The sequence below is a fragment of the Lepisosteus oculatus genome, chromosome 10 (assembly GCF_040954835.1).
Source record: "Lepisosteus oculatus isolate fLepOcu1 chromosome 10, fLepOcu1.hap2, whole genome shotgun sequence".
NCBI lineage: Eukaryota > Metazoa > Chordata > Actinopteri > Semionotiformes > Lepisosteidae > Lepisosteus > Lepisosteus oculatus.
The window spans coordinates 1,395,216-1,411,251 of record NC_090705.1 but is presented as its reverse complement, the minus strand read 5'-3'; the positions used below and the strand labels follow the sequence as shown (position 1 = coordinate 1,411,251).

The 16,036-nt window shown below is 46.8% G+C and overlaps 1 protein-coding gene across 2 annotated transcripts in view; it reads right to left on the bottom strand.

Annotated features, from left to right (window-relative positions):
- rapgef5a (Rap guanine nucleotide exchange factor (GEF) 5a) overlaps positions 1 to 16,036 on the bottom strand; it is a 73,420-nt gene that overhangs the window by 44,400 nt on the left and 12,984 nt on the right. The window contains exons 6-9 of one of the 2 annotated variants that reach the window (XM_069194731.1): positions 10,187 to 10,268; positions 7,284 to 7,332; positions 5,002 to 5,075; positions 835 to 963 (exon numbers count right to left, since the gene is read on the bottom strand). In XM_069194731.1, the coding sequence (XP_069050832.1) occupies positions 835 to 963; positions 5,002 to 5,075; positions 7,284 to 7,332; positions 10,187 to 10,268 (334 nt within the window). The remainder of the gene's footprint in view (positions 1 to 834; positions 964 to 5,001; positions 5,076 to 7,283; positions 7,333 to 10,186; positions 10,269 to 16,036) is intronic. The other variant, XM_069194732.1, reaches the window with a different exon arrangement.

The window sequence follows — 16,036 nt, the reverse complement described above, 5'->3', positions numbered from 1 at the left end:
TTACAACAGAAGAGTAGAAGAACAGTCAATCGTGAGGCCATCCAGCCCATTTGGATGACAGTGGGACAGTTTCATGAAAGAAGGCAGGATAACGGCTTCTGCGACATGGCCATGTCGCTTGATCCACACTCCCAAAACCCTCTGCGTAAAGAAGATCCTCCTGCTCCCAGGGAACAACAGACTTCCTTATCCCAAGTGCCCTCAGGTTTGTGTTTCACTGTGGACGAGGAAGGGGAAGTTTTCTTCCACTCTTGCACCAAGTACACTGATGTTTCGTGTGAAAAAGAAAATTTCCCCAATGATTATGTCCTGTGACATTTACAGCTCTAGAGATGCACAATATTATCAGTAGAAAAATTGAGCTCAGGGTTAACTTTACTAAAAATCAACTTCACCTGCCACAGCTCTGAAGACCGGTTCACAGTCTGCGCTACAGGGCTTCAAGCACCCAAAATAGCTCCCTTCTGAACAACATGCCAGCCCACTGAGAGCCTGCCGCATCCCAGAAGATGCCAGTCAGGTGTGAAAGAGAAACGACAGTAGCTGGCGCTGTCCCTGGGGAACCGTACTGAAGAACAGCTTCACACAGTTCCTTCCCCATCACCCTCGAGGGAGCGCCAGTTTAAGCTCGCCTCACCCATCTTTACAGCACACCTAGCCTCCTGCTCACACCTCCTGTTCTACTGTTTTCAAAGAAAAAGAGCATTTTATATCAAAGCCAAAGCGTGCAGTGTAGCATGGAGCCTAGGCTGTGAAACCCCGCCATCTCCGTCAGCAGACAAGAAAGGCGACGCGAGAGATGGAGGGAGCAGGGGAGAGGTGGAAGGCACTCACCTCGCAGGGCCTGTCCGGCGCTCTGCTGTTCGGCACCTGGAGGAGACGGCAGCCGTCCTTGGCCAGCCTCTGGACCATCTCGAGCCGGCTGAGGTCCTCCTTGTCGTGGAGCGTGCAGACCACCCCTGTCTGGAGAGCCGGGGGCAGAGTGAAGAGATACTTTAATCCACAGCCCCAGGACATGGCTCGGCCTCGGGCAGGGCAGGGGCGCAGCGCCGGGGCGGCTCGACGTTCTCCTACAGCACGTGCGGCGAGGCGGCGGGCGCTCGGGAGCAGACTAGCAGCATCCCCGCGGAGCTCCGAGGGAAAGTGCGCGGGGCTGCAGGGATCTCTGGCGCTGCTGCCAGACGCTTCCTGTTCCACTCGGCACCGGCAAGGGGAGGTGAATGAGCTCCTGGGAAAGAGCCCGCCCAGGCTGGCCCAGGCTGGCTCGGGCCGGGGGGGGGGGGGGGGCGCGGGGGTGCTCCGATACGTATCGTTATCGTCAGGGGCGGGCTATTGTTTATTTTCTGTGGGGGGATATATTTTCACTGGCAAGCCTCTGGCTCTCTCACGCCACAGAGGGCGATAAATCAAACCCTCGCTGCTGTAAGCAAACACAGGAGCACAATAGTTTACAAAAAGACGCAGGGAGCAGCTTAAAAAGAAAACACTCGCAACAATGAAAGCCCATTCTGTTCGTACAATCTAAAACATAACCCCGTGGCCATTTAAACATCCCGAAGTGCTGTGCTGTGTGCCACAGCTATTTTCATTTGTGATGACAAAGGGCTACGTCTTGGTTTCTAAAGAAGTGCCCGGCCTGTAGTTCAAACTTTAAAACATTAAATGTCACTACAAAATTTATGACTTTATGGTCACAAAATCATCTTCTGACATTCCACTTTCTTATTCTGTGAAAAGCTGCACGGGTAATGTTACTTTTTTCTTACAGGGCTGTAAAATGTACTGTTAATCGCATAAGCTGCAAAGCTATAACAAATGTCCCTTTTCAGCCTACATGACTGACATATCCCAAGTCTCACTTCTGTCCATACGGATGGAACACATCCTGTTCTCAAACAGGAATGAATCGATCGAGGAAGCCAAGTTCCAGCGCATTGCCGGTTTGTGTCAGGGGTGTTAGGGTCACTGAGGACACAGAAGAGGTTACAGGCGAGAGGAGGTCATGAGAAGACCCATCAGCAAGTTTAAACTGCAGCCCCGGCATGTGGCACGACCTCTTACAAACAGCAGCATTCACGTTGCTACACTTTCCTGAGCCTAAGCATCTTTACACCAAGGCCAAAGCCACATCAGAAGGCCCTTCCCAGATCTCCTAGCTCCATAGCTGTGGCTTTCCTGCAAGTTCCAGTTGGCACGAGTCAACAGAAACAGATCACTGTATGCGCCATTAAAGAGACACACTCCCTGAAAGTTATTTTTGTCATTTCGTAAAAAAGGAAAGGTTCACTTTCAGTAGTCGTGGAAAAGCGGAAGGAGAGTTGCAGAGTCTCAGAGTACGGGTCTCTCGAAGATTTTTACAGCTCTCAGCACCTCTCATCTTGGCACAGAAAGGCAGGGCACCATCACAAGCAACCCCTGTCTCTGTGCTGCCTGACACCGCAGCTTCACAACCACCCTGCCGTCCTCGCTGGCAAAGACAGATCTCTTCCTCGGCGCGTGCTCTCGGACCAAGGCGTAGGACGGTCCTGAGCACTGCTGTACGCCATGCGTGTTTGTGGAAGAGCTCTGCTTGCCCTGCTGGTGTATTGTGTTGCGGCTACAAGGAGGTCAATCAGTAATTACAGGACAAGTAAAAGCCTTTCCGCGCTGTGCTGCAGAAGCACCCTGAGTGAAGGCTCACAAACTTCTGCACCTTCGGCCCCAGCCTGTGCCTGTACAGGGGGACAGGCTGCAGTACTAGCCCAGCGCGTAACCATCTGGGAAAGGACTGAAGTCATAAAAAGTCTTAAATTTCCAGGCAGGAAACTGAAATTAAGCCTTTTCTAAGATGAAAGAGTGGCATTACTGCTTTCTGGAGCTTGGAAAAACACCATTCCTTTGTGATCAGGTTACTCAACTTACACGGAAAAACAGTTTTACTAATACCCATTAGTACGGTGAAGCTATCAATCACAGTCATGTCCTCTTTCACTGAAGTAAAGAAGGATTTTTTTTTCCAACATTTCAGCTTTCTTGAGAATACTTTGAGCATTAAGTTAATTTATATTCTAAAAATCTATTCTGCCAGACTAATCAATACATAAAAAGTAAAACATTAAATTCAGAAGCAGTGAACCCACTACCTTTTGGGGAAAAAAAAGTGACCCAGCCTGTGGGAAATTAGAGCTTACCAGTAAAAACACTGTTTGCTTTGTCATCTTAATCCAGACTTTATTTAAACAGGTTTAACCCAGTGGAACCATTTCCTATTACAACAGTAACACAGCCCCCTTACTACAACAATACAGAATAGGTTATAATGTCAATTAAATCTCCCCGGGCTCACAACTCATCTAGAGCTCTGATCCAAAAATAACACACAGACAGACTGGACCTTTGTGTTGCAACACAATCAGCAAAATAAATAACAGAACAGAATCGAACAACAGCTTATACTGCATACTAACTCACACAGAAGGAAAGTGAGGACACTATCTCTATCAGCTACCCACATACAACTCAAGACTAACGCTTGATAACCTGAACTGGTATCTGTTCTTCTCCCCCTTCTGGATCATGAACCTCGGAAGATGGCCTTATTTGCACTGACGTGAAAGCTATGAAGATTTTTCCCCATGTGGTCTGAAGCCTTCTGAGCCGTGATTCTGTTTAGACGCTTTTAATAACAGCAGGTTTAAAAAATGTAAATAAAGTCTTTAGAAACATCTCTAAAATAACAGCACCGATAATGAGCGTCTCAGATCAGTCACACCAACAATCACACACTTGAAGGAATAGCTGTAAATCAGAACAATTTCTGTATTTTATGCACAAAGAAGTTCCCATCGACCTCTAAACAACACTGTTCCTCCTTCAGCATCCCTGTCAGTCCCGAGGCTTATCTGTGATCTCACTGCCCTCCTGCTGCTACAACAAGCTGCTTGGGAACATCAGGCCTCTGCCTCTTCGGCACAACCAGACTGAGGCTGCACACATTCAGAGTTAGAAGGAAATGTATCAAATGAGACGCAGGCAGTACTGTATAAACATTGTCATATTCATAGCCTGTCAATCTGAACTTTGCACTTCCCTAGGGTATAGGCAGCTAAAATACAACAGCTCCTCTGATACATCTCCTGGTCTCTTCCTTCAAGCTTTTAAACCATGAAACCCTTAACCCAAAAACCACAGCCTCTTGCCTTATCTAACAGCGCACATGACTGGAAACAGCCACAGAGGTCACGTGATGTGTGCAATAAGAAACCGAGAGCTCCATAACTGAGCACATCTCCACAAAATCAAGTGCCTGCACAGAAACAATATCTGAGAAAACAGAAGATAATGGCAATCACAGCCTTAAGCCATGAAACCATGACGTCTTCGTCTAAGAATAATTACGTTGAGTCACAAGACACAGCACACACAGCACTTCACATATCACTCACAGCGATCGTTTCCCATCCTATACAATTACAGGAAGTCTCGGAAGTCTCGTGTTGAACAAGGCACAGCTTTATCATGCTCAGTGCACACATCTGTCTCTCACAGGGTTATTAACCAGCAACGTTAATCCTCGTCTGGCAAAACTATGCTTGAAATTGTGAATTAATACTTAATTTCATTGGTATTGATCAGTACATAACTCGCAATGCAAACCCAGTTCAACCACTTCCGACACAATTCAACGCAGGATGTTTTTCGCACCACTGACAATCTCAAAGCACATATGTACTTCGATTCCAAGACTGAAAAAGGGGTTCAAAGTGCCATTACAAACACAAAAGGCACAGGACCCCAGTAACAGGAATATTCCCACATTTCCATATCCCACACCTCTGCATGAACCCTCCAACGGAAGCAGAGCAGATGGTGCACTACGATCAAACAGCGAGGATTTGGAGAAATCCTTTCAGCCAAGACCAAGTAAATGACCACCAGAGATATCTGCTTGCCTGCTAAACCCGGTACTCTTCAAAGCCCACCGCCCCCGCGGTGACCGGCGAGCCGAGCGGCTGCCCCTACCTTCTCTCCGCTCCGCTCCTGCTCCGGCCCGGCCTCCTCCGCTCCCGCCTGCTCCTCTTCGTCAGCCACTGCAACTGCACAGGCAGAGGGGCGTCAGGGGGGCTTGCCGGGCGCTGTGCACACTCGTGCCGCGCTGTGGCCAGGTCTGCGCGGCCCCGCCCGAGCGCCCGGCACACTCCTGGCCCGAGCATGTGCCCTCTGCTGCCATCGGCCAGGTGGCTGCTTTCCACAAGGGATCCCCCTTCAGAAACTGGCCTTCCTTTGGGAATTTGGACACCCATTGCAAAAGCACGGACAAGGTCAACGTACCCCACTAATCCTGCAGCACGATAGTACTGTCCCCCTGGTATTAATCACACAGGCAGAGGCACCTGGGTGCCTGCCCTGAAAGTCCTATTTACGGTTTATTTAAGGCATGAATCCAGGACGGCATTTCTGAATAGTTTCAGTTGCGTGTCCCCCAGCATTGTGAAAGAATGAAGCCACAACAGAACTGTGGAGCACCAGAACATGTGGGGCAGCGCCAAGAAGCCCAGGACTCCGGGATGCCAGACGCTGCATTACGCTTGCTGACATGCTGAGGTTTCAGAGCAGGTGAATCAGCCTCTGGTCTGCGGCATCCCCGACGAGATTCCCGAGGACCGAACAGCATTCAGAGCCTTCTTTTTAAGGCTCACAACACTGACTCCCTAGAAAGGGGGCATCACTGTATCAGGGATTTTTCTCCTTTTGGGGGGTATTGTTGACTCTCCCCTCTGTGCCCACAGGTCCGCTATTCCAGTACAGGAAACATCTGTGGACATGTTGTGGAAAGCAGCCTGTGGCAGGAAAACGCACTGGGGCTGATGGATTGATGGCCTGTGGCAGACGTGTCTAGCGCAGCTTTGTTGAAGCCTGTTAAAAATGTGCAAGGCACTGACCTGCTCAGGGTGGCATTCCTGACATTGTTCCTTATTTTATTAATATTCACTGAAAAACCCACTAGGGCTTTTGCTCCCGATTTTACTGTTCTTGACAGGTTAAAATAAATCTGCAGAAACACTGCGGGTAGGGGAAGGAGGGTCTTATCTTTTTCCCCAACCTCCGCGAAAGAGCCCACTAAAAATAAATGTGTTGTTTAAGTCATTTCCTAGCTTTATCAGCCAAATATACTGAAGAACCAAAAAGACTTAGGATTTATTGCACCTCTGCTAAATAATTTAAAAAGAATGTATCACATATTTCACCCTATAAAGCTGTTTAGCAAGTGCACAGCAAGGTGGAAATTGCTCAGGAAAACATGATTATAGAGCAAGATCCTAATCTCACAGCTCTGCAGAAAAGGCAGAAAGACAATAGCTTAGGACTGCCTGGAAGACCAGATCCTACTGGGGATTATCTGGTCAGAAAATACATCTCCAGCTGTGTTTCAAACTCGCACTGTGGTGCTTGACCTGCAGTGCACTGCGCAGTGCAGGCTGCATGTTCTCTTCACACCCCTCTCCTTGGCTCCAGCAGTAACAGCGTGTTCTCAAAAGAGCCCATTCGGGATGTGCGACTTTCCTGCGACACTCCCTGAGGAAGCGGACCGAAGACTTCCCTCCTGCCATTCACGAGGGCGAACGGCCCGTGTCGACTGAGCCAGAGGCCAGCAAGAACAGCGCTCAGTCTTCCCCAGCCCTCCTGAAAGCACGCTATGGACGCAATGACCTGGGAGGGACATCTACTGTGATGGAACAGGCCGTGCACTAATTAACAGATGGTGTAATTAAGACTTGCATTGTTAATTGACTTGTCAAAGTGTGCTAAAGCTCGCAGGCTCAGGAGTAAGCATTCCCACTGCCTGCAGCTACTGAGTCCCATGAGGTTTACACAACAATTGGAGCCCAGAGAGTCGAGGGGTTCAGTTCTCTGCGGGAGGGGACACCGAAGAAAAGAAAGAGCTGCAGGGCTGCTCCTCCCAGGATTCTCAGCAGACAGAGCTGCCACTTGTCCAAGAGCCGCCTGGAGCGGCGGACACGCACGCACGACCATCATTTTGAATATCCTCGCCATGCAGGGAACACGGAACATGGACTTCTTTAATACAAACAACTAATGAAGCTCAGGGCTGGCATCTTCAGAGGAAAGCTCTGTACCTCCTTCAGGCAAACAAATCCAGGAATACGGACAGTCAGGAATACTGCTCACGCCGTCAGCAGGCGGGCGTCCTCTGCCCACTGCGGGGGGATCACGCGCCCCGCAGCGCCGCACCGCGCTCGCCCAGCGGCCCTCACGCCCGCGCCGAGAGCACCCGCACTCACCTGACCTCCGCGCCTTCCTCGCAAGCGCCGCCGCCAGCTCGTTCTGCACCTGTCCAGGGGAACAGACACAGAGCGGTCAGACTCCCTTCCCCCCGCGCACGGCTCCTCACGGCCAGGGGGTGGACAACCGAGACAACGGCACTTCCACCCCTGGCTTCTCTGAGGGCCTGTTTCGAAACGGCATCTCATACATGGAGAACAAATCTGTATATTTTTGCACCTCCCTTGTACTTAAAAGAAAGGAAACCCATGGATTATTCTGGTACAGATGCTGTACAGTACTTTAACCAGGGCTGTCACACTCAGTTCCTAGGGGCCCAGTGTCTTATGTGTTTGTTCTACAGGAGTAGTAATTAAACAATTAACCTAATGGATATTCTGGGTAACCTACAATACATCCTTGGTTAGAGAATATACATTTGTCAAGTTTTTTATGGTTTATTACTCAAAACATTCAATTAATCAAAGGTACAGTCACCTATGAAATTCCTCACAGCTAGGTCAGATATACAGCTATTAGGATATTAATTAAACAATTAGACCAACTATGCAACAGAGGACTTGGTGACCCAGAAGAGACAAAGACTGTTAAGGAGTCTGCTGCTCGTGTCCTCCCACCTCTCTGCCAGCACAGACAAACAAGAACTTTCATTTTTTCCAGCCGGATGAGCTGAAGAGCATAGCACAACCACAAGCAGACAGCGGTCGAACCAACAGAGCGCAGACGAACGTCAAACGGTGACACGCTCCCCAGGAAAAGGAGACGTTTGTGCTGCTCTGAGGACAACGGATACAGTGCCAGATCCCATCGCCTCAGAGCAGGCGCTGACACAGCTCTCTTGGGAAAACATCAGCACATCCTGTGAGCTCATCAGGCTTTCAGAAGGGCTGCTATTTCTATTCCCACGCCTGGTCATGTACTGGCAGCCTTTCCCAAAGCATTGCACAAGTTTTTCAGATCTGCCCATCAGATCAGGCAAAACCTAGCAGGAACTCCCTTTACATAAGCGATTTCCTTTTCGTTCTGTTCAGATGCGTGTTTTGTTTTACTTTCTCTTAAAAGAAACAACACAAACAACAGAGGGCAAAGAGGAAATCATCCGCCCTAAAGATCACCGAACGCGTCTAGGAAAATAACCTTCCTGGTCACATGTTTGTTTAGGGATATAAAAAATAAATTCTATCTAAATGAAGTATCACATAATGCAACACACTACGAGCAGAAGCTTGGGTGGGTTTCTTGAAGGGCAGGACAAGGTCAGATTTCCACACTGCACCCTGATTTAAATGAAAAGCTAAGTGTATCAGTGATAAAATATTTGTCATTAACAGCTCTCTGGAGCTCCATTTGCTTATCAGATAAAGACAATGCTAATGATTTTGCGCCTAACTAAGTTATGTCTTGATTTTCCACAAGAAGGCATAACTGCAGGCTGTGCTGCTCGACAGGTTTGCAACATATTATTAACCATTATTACGCACAGCTACTGTACATAACCCACAGGCATAAAAACGTTATGTGTATCGTCTATGAATCGACTAGCAACTATTTTTTTTACCGAGTTAGCGATTCGTTTTTAATTACGAGAAACAAGTTGTAGAGGCCAGGTTCTGCATCAGAGTCGGGCAGCTGGTCGGCAGTGACCCTGCAGCAGAACCTCGGGGCCCCCAGCGCAGACGCACGGGGGCTTTTCCTGGCCCCCGAGAGACAGGGCAGGGCTCCTGGACCGGGGCCCTGTCACAGCCCCGCCGTCTGCACTGCCCTGGTACAGAGGGCTCTCTTGGTGAATAGTGTGTTCCCAGAGCAGAGCCCAGACGGGCAGAGAGAGTCACGGAGAACGGTCTCAATTGTGCAGCAGCGGACAGCACTAGTCTCAGGACCTTCCTAAGAGCAGTGCGCTGGTGATCAGAACTGGGTCTTCATGAGGCTGCCAGGCACCAGCGGCTGAAGGCAATCTGAGCAGATACAGAAAGTATGTGCTACTGTATATGCAATACTACTCTCTACATTAGGTCCATGTTGTTCTATTTTTATACCTTAAATAGTCTGGTGTCATGTTCTAATATTTTGTTTAGAGTCATTTGCAACCTCAGTTTCCAAAACAAATAAAGAAGCACAAAGAAAACACACAACAGCCTGCTTAACCTGTTTAACAAGTTGTTATTAAGCTCAAATTCCTTGTAGTAGGATCACAGTGGACACTACACAGTGATGAATAATAAATATACTACTGTACCTTCATTAGTCCTAAACATAAAATGTACATCCACTGCACAAACAGGGCAGCAGGTAAATGCCATTTGAAAATGTCTGCGTTCAGAAATACAGTACACGCTAGATGACTGCAGAATGATATTCAATGACAATGAAAAAAATGAAGATGAATAATAAACTCTTAAAGCCCTTCTCATTGAACAGATCAAACTGCACATGCCAGGACAGGACCACAAATCCAATGTCTTAGTACTCCCGTGCAGAATAACGGAACTGTTACTGAATTGTGCAGAACGTGTGCAAATGTGCTGCTGAATTAGTAGTTCATTGATCAAATCTTTCAGGTTCAAGGGGGAGGTGAAAATCTGCTGCTGCAGTCAGGACACATCTATGGACCAGTTCCTTAACCTCCAGGCTCAAGGTGATCTCAGATACAGTATGTATTGTGTTTCATTAGCCATTAGTTGGTAGAGAAAAGAACTGAACCCCAATGCCAACAGCTGTGCAGCAGAAACAGCACCTCTACACAGCTACAGCACAACATGTATTCTATTCGCTCTTCCATGACATAGAAAGTTAGCAAACATCAGGAGGCAATTCCGACGTTAATAAAGGCCTCTTTTCTTAGCTCCAGCGCTGCGCAGGAGTTAAGGAGACACAAGCACAGACCAAGCCAGTTCTGTCTTACTGTTGATGTTAAGCGCTCCAGTGCCTTCATTTGTAGAATTTCATTGCAGAGTTCCTTCTTCTGTTCTGCTTCTCTGTCTGGACTGGAGACAAAAAAGATAATACTGGGTAAAGACGCTACATCAACACCAGCGTTTTTAACGCATAAGAAGACGGGTTTATCATCTCATTAACATGTAACAAGAAGTTATGTAGAATCTGGAGCACTGAAACATACTGTACACAAATAATAAGCTGATCACCAGGAAGTGATTCTACCTGTCCATGACATCAAAATGTTTGGTCTTCAGCACTCAGGTCTGTGCTAACAGATCAAAAGAAATCTGCGGTAGCTTTAGAGAACAAACTGGTGCTGCTTAACAGTCTGGGAAAGGTTACAAAGCCTTATCTGTGTGCTTGGAGTTTCGCTTCAAGGTTATACAGTGCCTTTGCAAAGAACTAAGCTACGATTTTGACAAGGCACCACTTTTCTCAGTGTGCCAGGTGTTCACCTCTGAGTCCGTGGATGAAATCTAATCAGCATATTTTTAATTAAAGTCAGAAGGAACTCCGAGCTCCTGTGAAAACTTCAAAGTGAACGTTCGCCTTTTACAAACAAGGCAGAAGGTACCACCTGCCTGCGTATGACCCAGTTTCAGGAAAAGCACATCCTCATACTGCTCGCTGGCTCGATGAGCACTGTCCATGTTTAAACAAGTGGCACACGCACCTTTTCAGTACACCACCACTACATCCACATCAGCTATACAGTAACTACTTTCAAAAGCAGGATTACAAGCTGTGTGCTAGCTTGCTCATATTACATTTAGATTGCATTTTTTTCCAGATTATGCCATACCCATATAATGTCGTAAAATGTAACAAGCATGCCTTGAGGAAGGTTACAAAGGATAGGAGGCCATTCAGAGCTACAGCTTGTCTGGCTGCTACTAACTCTTCCAAGGATCTCGCCTAGTAATTTCTTCCACGATACAATGTTTCTCTCTCAGCCATTGCTTTATTGAAGTGAACTGTGCACACTACACGCAAAAGAGCGCTGCCCCTTTCAAACATGTTCACATAGACAACTCACAGTATACAAGAAACACCCTGGGATGTTTAATGACCACAGAGAGTCAGGACCGCTGTTTTACGCCTCATCTGAAGGACGGCGCCTTTTTACAGTCTAGTGTCCCCATCACTATACTGGGGCATTAGGACCCACACAGACTGCAGGATGAGCACCCCCTACAGGCCCCTCTAAAACCACTTCCAGAGGCAACCTTAGCTTTCCCAGGAGTCTCCCATCCAGGTACTGACCAGGCTTTCAGTGGGTTGAAAGATAGGAGTTGCAGGAGAAGATATCCGTAGACAATATTGAAATAATAAAATATATGCAGGTGATTTTGAAGAACAGGTTTCAATCAGCAGCTTTACCCCCTGGTTCTGTGTGGCACATTTAGGTTGGAACATGGCAGACAGACACACACTTGATCTGCTCTTCACACAGATTACTCATCCTTAAGTGCAAAGCTGTCCAAGGGGTGGAGAGACAGAGATTCATTTTGACAGTTTTGCTTCAGGGAAAATGTGTTGTTCAGCAATAAGTATTTATGTAAATATCAGACATGCATCAGCAATGTGTGGTTTTTAAAAAAAAAAACTCCCAGGTTTTTGGCGAATATCAATTCCATTTCCCTTTCTCAGCAGAAATCCTAATGCTTTCTGCCGGAAATCTTGTTTAATTAACAATAATCCCCAAAAAAACATCACTGAACATATAAATGCCTACACAGACACCAGGAGCACTGTGGCCACCCATAAAAAAAAATCTAAACCTGCAGTAACAAAACAGCAGTTTCATGAACTAGGTGTGTCAGCAGAGCCTGTTTAAGGGGGTCAGGCCATAGGGCCACACCTGACTGCCCCTCACCCCCAAACCACCCGCCCACTCTCCCACCCGCAGGTCCGCTCCCTCCCTCTCCAAGCTCCCTCTTCCGAGGCGTCCTGCTACACGGAAAGTCATGTCCACCACCTTTCAACCAGTGTTCCCGAGCACACAGGGGTGAAAACTCCCTCAAGCACTAAACAGCCAGAGTCCTCCCTTCTCGGGCTGGGGTAATTAGCTGCTTGCTAGAACACTACTCCAGATGTTCTCAGGTAATTGACCTGTGTGGAATTATCTGGGCTGGTGTAACTGTGGAGGGGGCAGGTTTACAGGCTCTGGTCCAGCTGTGTGGACTCCTGTGAAATGACCACGTGTGGGATGAGGCCTATTACGTGATGTTATACTGAACATTCAATGTAATTAAATTAAACTCAGAAAGACCACCGAAACTAAAATTATTCTGCAGTTAGGATCACACATTCTCCCTTCCCTTAACGACAGATTACTGTTCTTTTAAATTTTCTCCATTCATTGGAAGTTTCATTTCACACCTCTCTGCACCCATTCTGACTTCACACCTCTTGATTGGCCTCTCTTTCTGTCCCCTGCTCCCGCCTCTCACTCCTCCTCCCTCCCAACCTTTGTTCTCCCGCTACTTTACCTTTGCCTACTGCCCTGTCTCTCTCACATTTGAAGAAGGCTCCACGGCCGAAACGTTGTGTTCTCTTTCTTCCTTTTTTCAGCATGGAATAAACCTATTAAATTAAACTGTTTACTTTGTAATGTTTGTATGCATTGCAAGCTTTTGTGTATGTGAAACAGCTGCTTTGAGGCAAGACAGTTCTGAGAAATCAAAGCCTTGTCGTTTTGGAATACAGAATCCACTCACACAACACGCCAAGTCCAGCTGACAGAGAGAAGTCCAGTACTGAAAAGAAAAGCACCAATGCGAAGCACAAGTGTGGGTGTTGCTGTGAGGGGGAAACATGCTCCCCAACTGCTCCCACAGCACTGTTACACAGTGACACCTGCTGGCCAAGAACAGTACAGCAGCTGAGCAGCCCCCTGCCCCCAAGCCACTGGACAGCTCCAGATAAAGCTCCCGCATGCTGGGCTGAGAAATCACTGGGCACTTCCGGAATTCTTTCCCATCTCCCGGTTCTAACCTAAGAGACCAGTTCTGCTCCAATGCTGCTATTCCTCCTCCATTTATGGCTCATCTGTTCACACCCACGTTAGCAGGAAAAGCAAAGCTCAGTGTATCAGCACTCCGCCGTAACAGTCACCCTAATTCAGGAGGTGTGGACTGAAGATACCTGCAGTTCGATCTTTCGCAATTACTGCAAACGCACAAGCAGCAACACACATGAATCCCTGACAAAGCCCTCTTAAAGTCGCAGGCACTTTCAGCTATTAAATCCCAGTTTAAATACAGACAAAGCAAACATTACAATTGCTCAGCAGAACGAACAATGGGTCAAGAGAGGCCATTTGCGTGATTTACAATTCTGTGTTTTTAAAGCTACCACACCAAACTATCTTTTTTATCATTTGGAAACAACTACACCAAAAAAATTAAATACGGCTAAAATACTTAAAGTCACTGTAACAGGATTTCGTATTCAGCCGCTTAGCAACAGACCAGACTTTAGGGGATTTATCTAATAAAATCCAGGAGGGAGATTCTATTATCGTAGCCGATTCCTTCTGAACCCACCGGCGAGACGGGCTGGTAGTTCACTCCCACTCCTGTGCCGACAGAATCAGAGCAGCTACTATTTCCACTTGGTCTCTTCTCAATTTCATTTCCAGGCTGGCACCCTTTATAGACTGCTGTTTCAGATGTGGTTTTAAAGACTACTTTATTTTGATAATCAAGTTCCTTTAATGGAGACTAACGGTAAACAAAAAGTCATCACTCTTGTTCATCACAAGTTCTCCATGTCTGTTCCCGGTCCAGTGTAGGGTGGACTTCCCCATGTGATGGACTACTGGTGCTGGAATTATCGACGTTGACATTCACAACACAGAAGGACAGAAGAAAGGCAGGGTGAAAGGTTGTTTTACCATCTCCTGCAGCTGAGATCAGAAACTCTGATAGCACGTTCTTATCTCCCATCTGAGGAAAAAATACTCCTCTGTCTCTCCCCAGATTTTTCATCATGAAGCACAGACAGCCCTGCAGCTCCCAGCCGTGAGTCTGAATCATATTCAAACCCATGCAAATCACTACCTCTCACTGATGGCACTCTGAGTGTGCCAGTGCCTGGGTGCCCAAGCCCATTTAGATGAAAGCATGAAGTAGATCCATGTGACTGCACTTTTTTTCAGAATTTTATTTAAGATTTTAGCATAACGTGGTAAAACTGCAAAAAAAGTGAAGTGAAAGAGATTTGGGTTTTTACAGGTCTGATGCAAGACTTTACATTAGTTTTTTTAACAGAACTCTGTGCTTATCAGGAAATAAAATAAAAACAGGAAAGTTTAGGTAATTGTTTAGCTCTTTTTATAAATATTGATCACCCTATTAAAGTTCAGAAGGACGACACTGCTGGGTTTAAACTCTGTATTCCCTGCAAGCATGTGACCCCTGCAGAGCAGATTTCAACTGAACACAATCACGGGTTCTCACAGTGCCACGGTTTTGTGCCATTCCGACAGGTTTTTTTTATACTGCGGTTCAATCAGATAGCATTTTATTTTCCATTACTGGAACAATATTCAATTTCCCTTAATCCATACCAAGAGCTGAAAGGGCTCACCACAATGTCTTTTTCAGTTCTTGAACTGAAGAAATATTTATTGAAAACAACTTTTTCCTGGATTCACAGGTCCCTAAATCCCAAGACGTTAAAAACTATTTAGGAGTTCGTGTCAAATTTAGATAGGTGTTGCACAAATTTGACAAATTAGCTTAATTCATTTAAAGAGATAACTAACTGAAGATCATTCTTAAACAAAAGGGGTCCACAGGGACATGCCCCCTGGAGACAGCGGTCCGCCCCCTGGAGACAGCAGTCCAGAGGGACATGCCCCCTGGAGACAGCGGTCCAGAGGGACATGCCCCCTGGGGCCCGAAAGACCTTGATGAATAGGTGCAGACTGCAAACAACAAGAACCAGATAACTTCATAAATAAAGTCCCTTTACTGATGAACTGAAACATCACAGCAGGACTCGCGAGTTAGTTAACTCAAAGAGCAATTTGTTTCCACATCTAGCGAAGTCAGAACTCTGCTGCGGCCCCTGTAAGCTCAGCTGATGTATTAGTTGAGATTTACAGCTCCCTACACAGCGGCCTGCAGCATCTGAGAGGCTCCATGATCCTGACCCCATATGGGTTTACTGCAGAGCATCTGAGCTCATTTCATAGGTCGACGTGTCTGTCCTTCAAGCCTGGTGCACAGCACAGGGCAAACTCCTCTGCGCCGATGGTCTGTGCCAACAGGGGCCGGAAGAGGTAGCCTTTGGCAGCTCATGAGAAAGCTGGCATTTTTTCTTCAGATGGTCCAGAAATTAATCTCATTGTTGTTTCTGAATTAATATTTTGATCAGCATATCCCGAGATCTGCTGAATATGTTTAAACACCATACTCAGGATCTCCAAATAAAAGCATGAACTATGGAGCCTTGCAAAAGCATTCAGACCATGCCTATGGTGTCCCATTTTGTGAAATTCACAAAAGGAAGTACATACATTTATTTATACTTAATATTGTATTCAAAATAAACCTGTATGCTCAAACCAAAGACTTCTAAAGGTTACAGCAACAGTAAAAACTAAAGAGAAAAAAGCACCATTGGCTACAAGTCTGTCTTGGTACGTATCAACTTGACACGCCCGCTTAGTGCAATTTTTGCCTCTTGCCGTTTGGAGATTTGTCACTTATAAACATCAGTTTTCAGCTCCCAAGTCTTTCCACAGATTCTCAAGACTCAAGTCAGGACTTTGACTTGGCCACTCTAGGACACCTGCCTCTCTCAG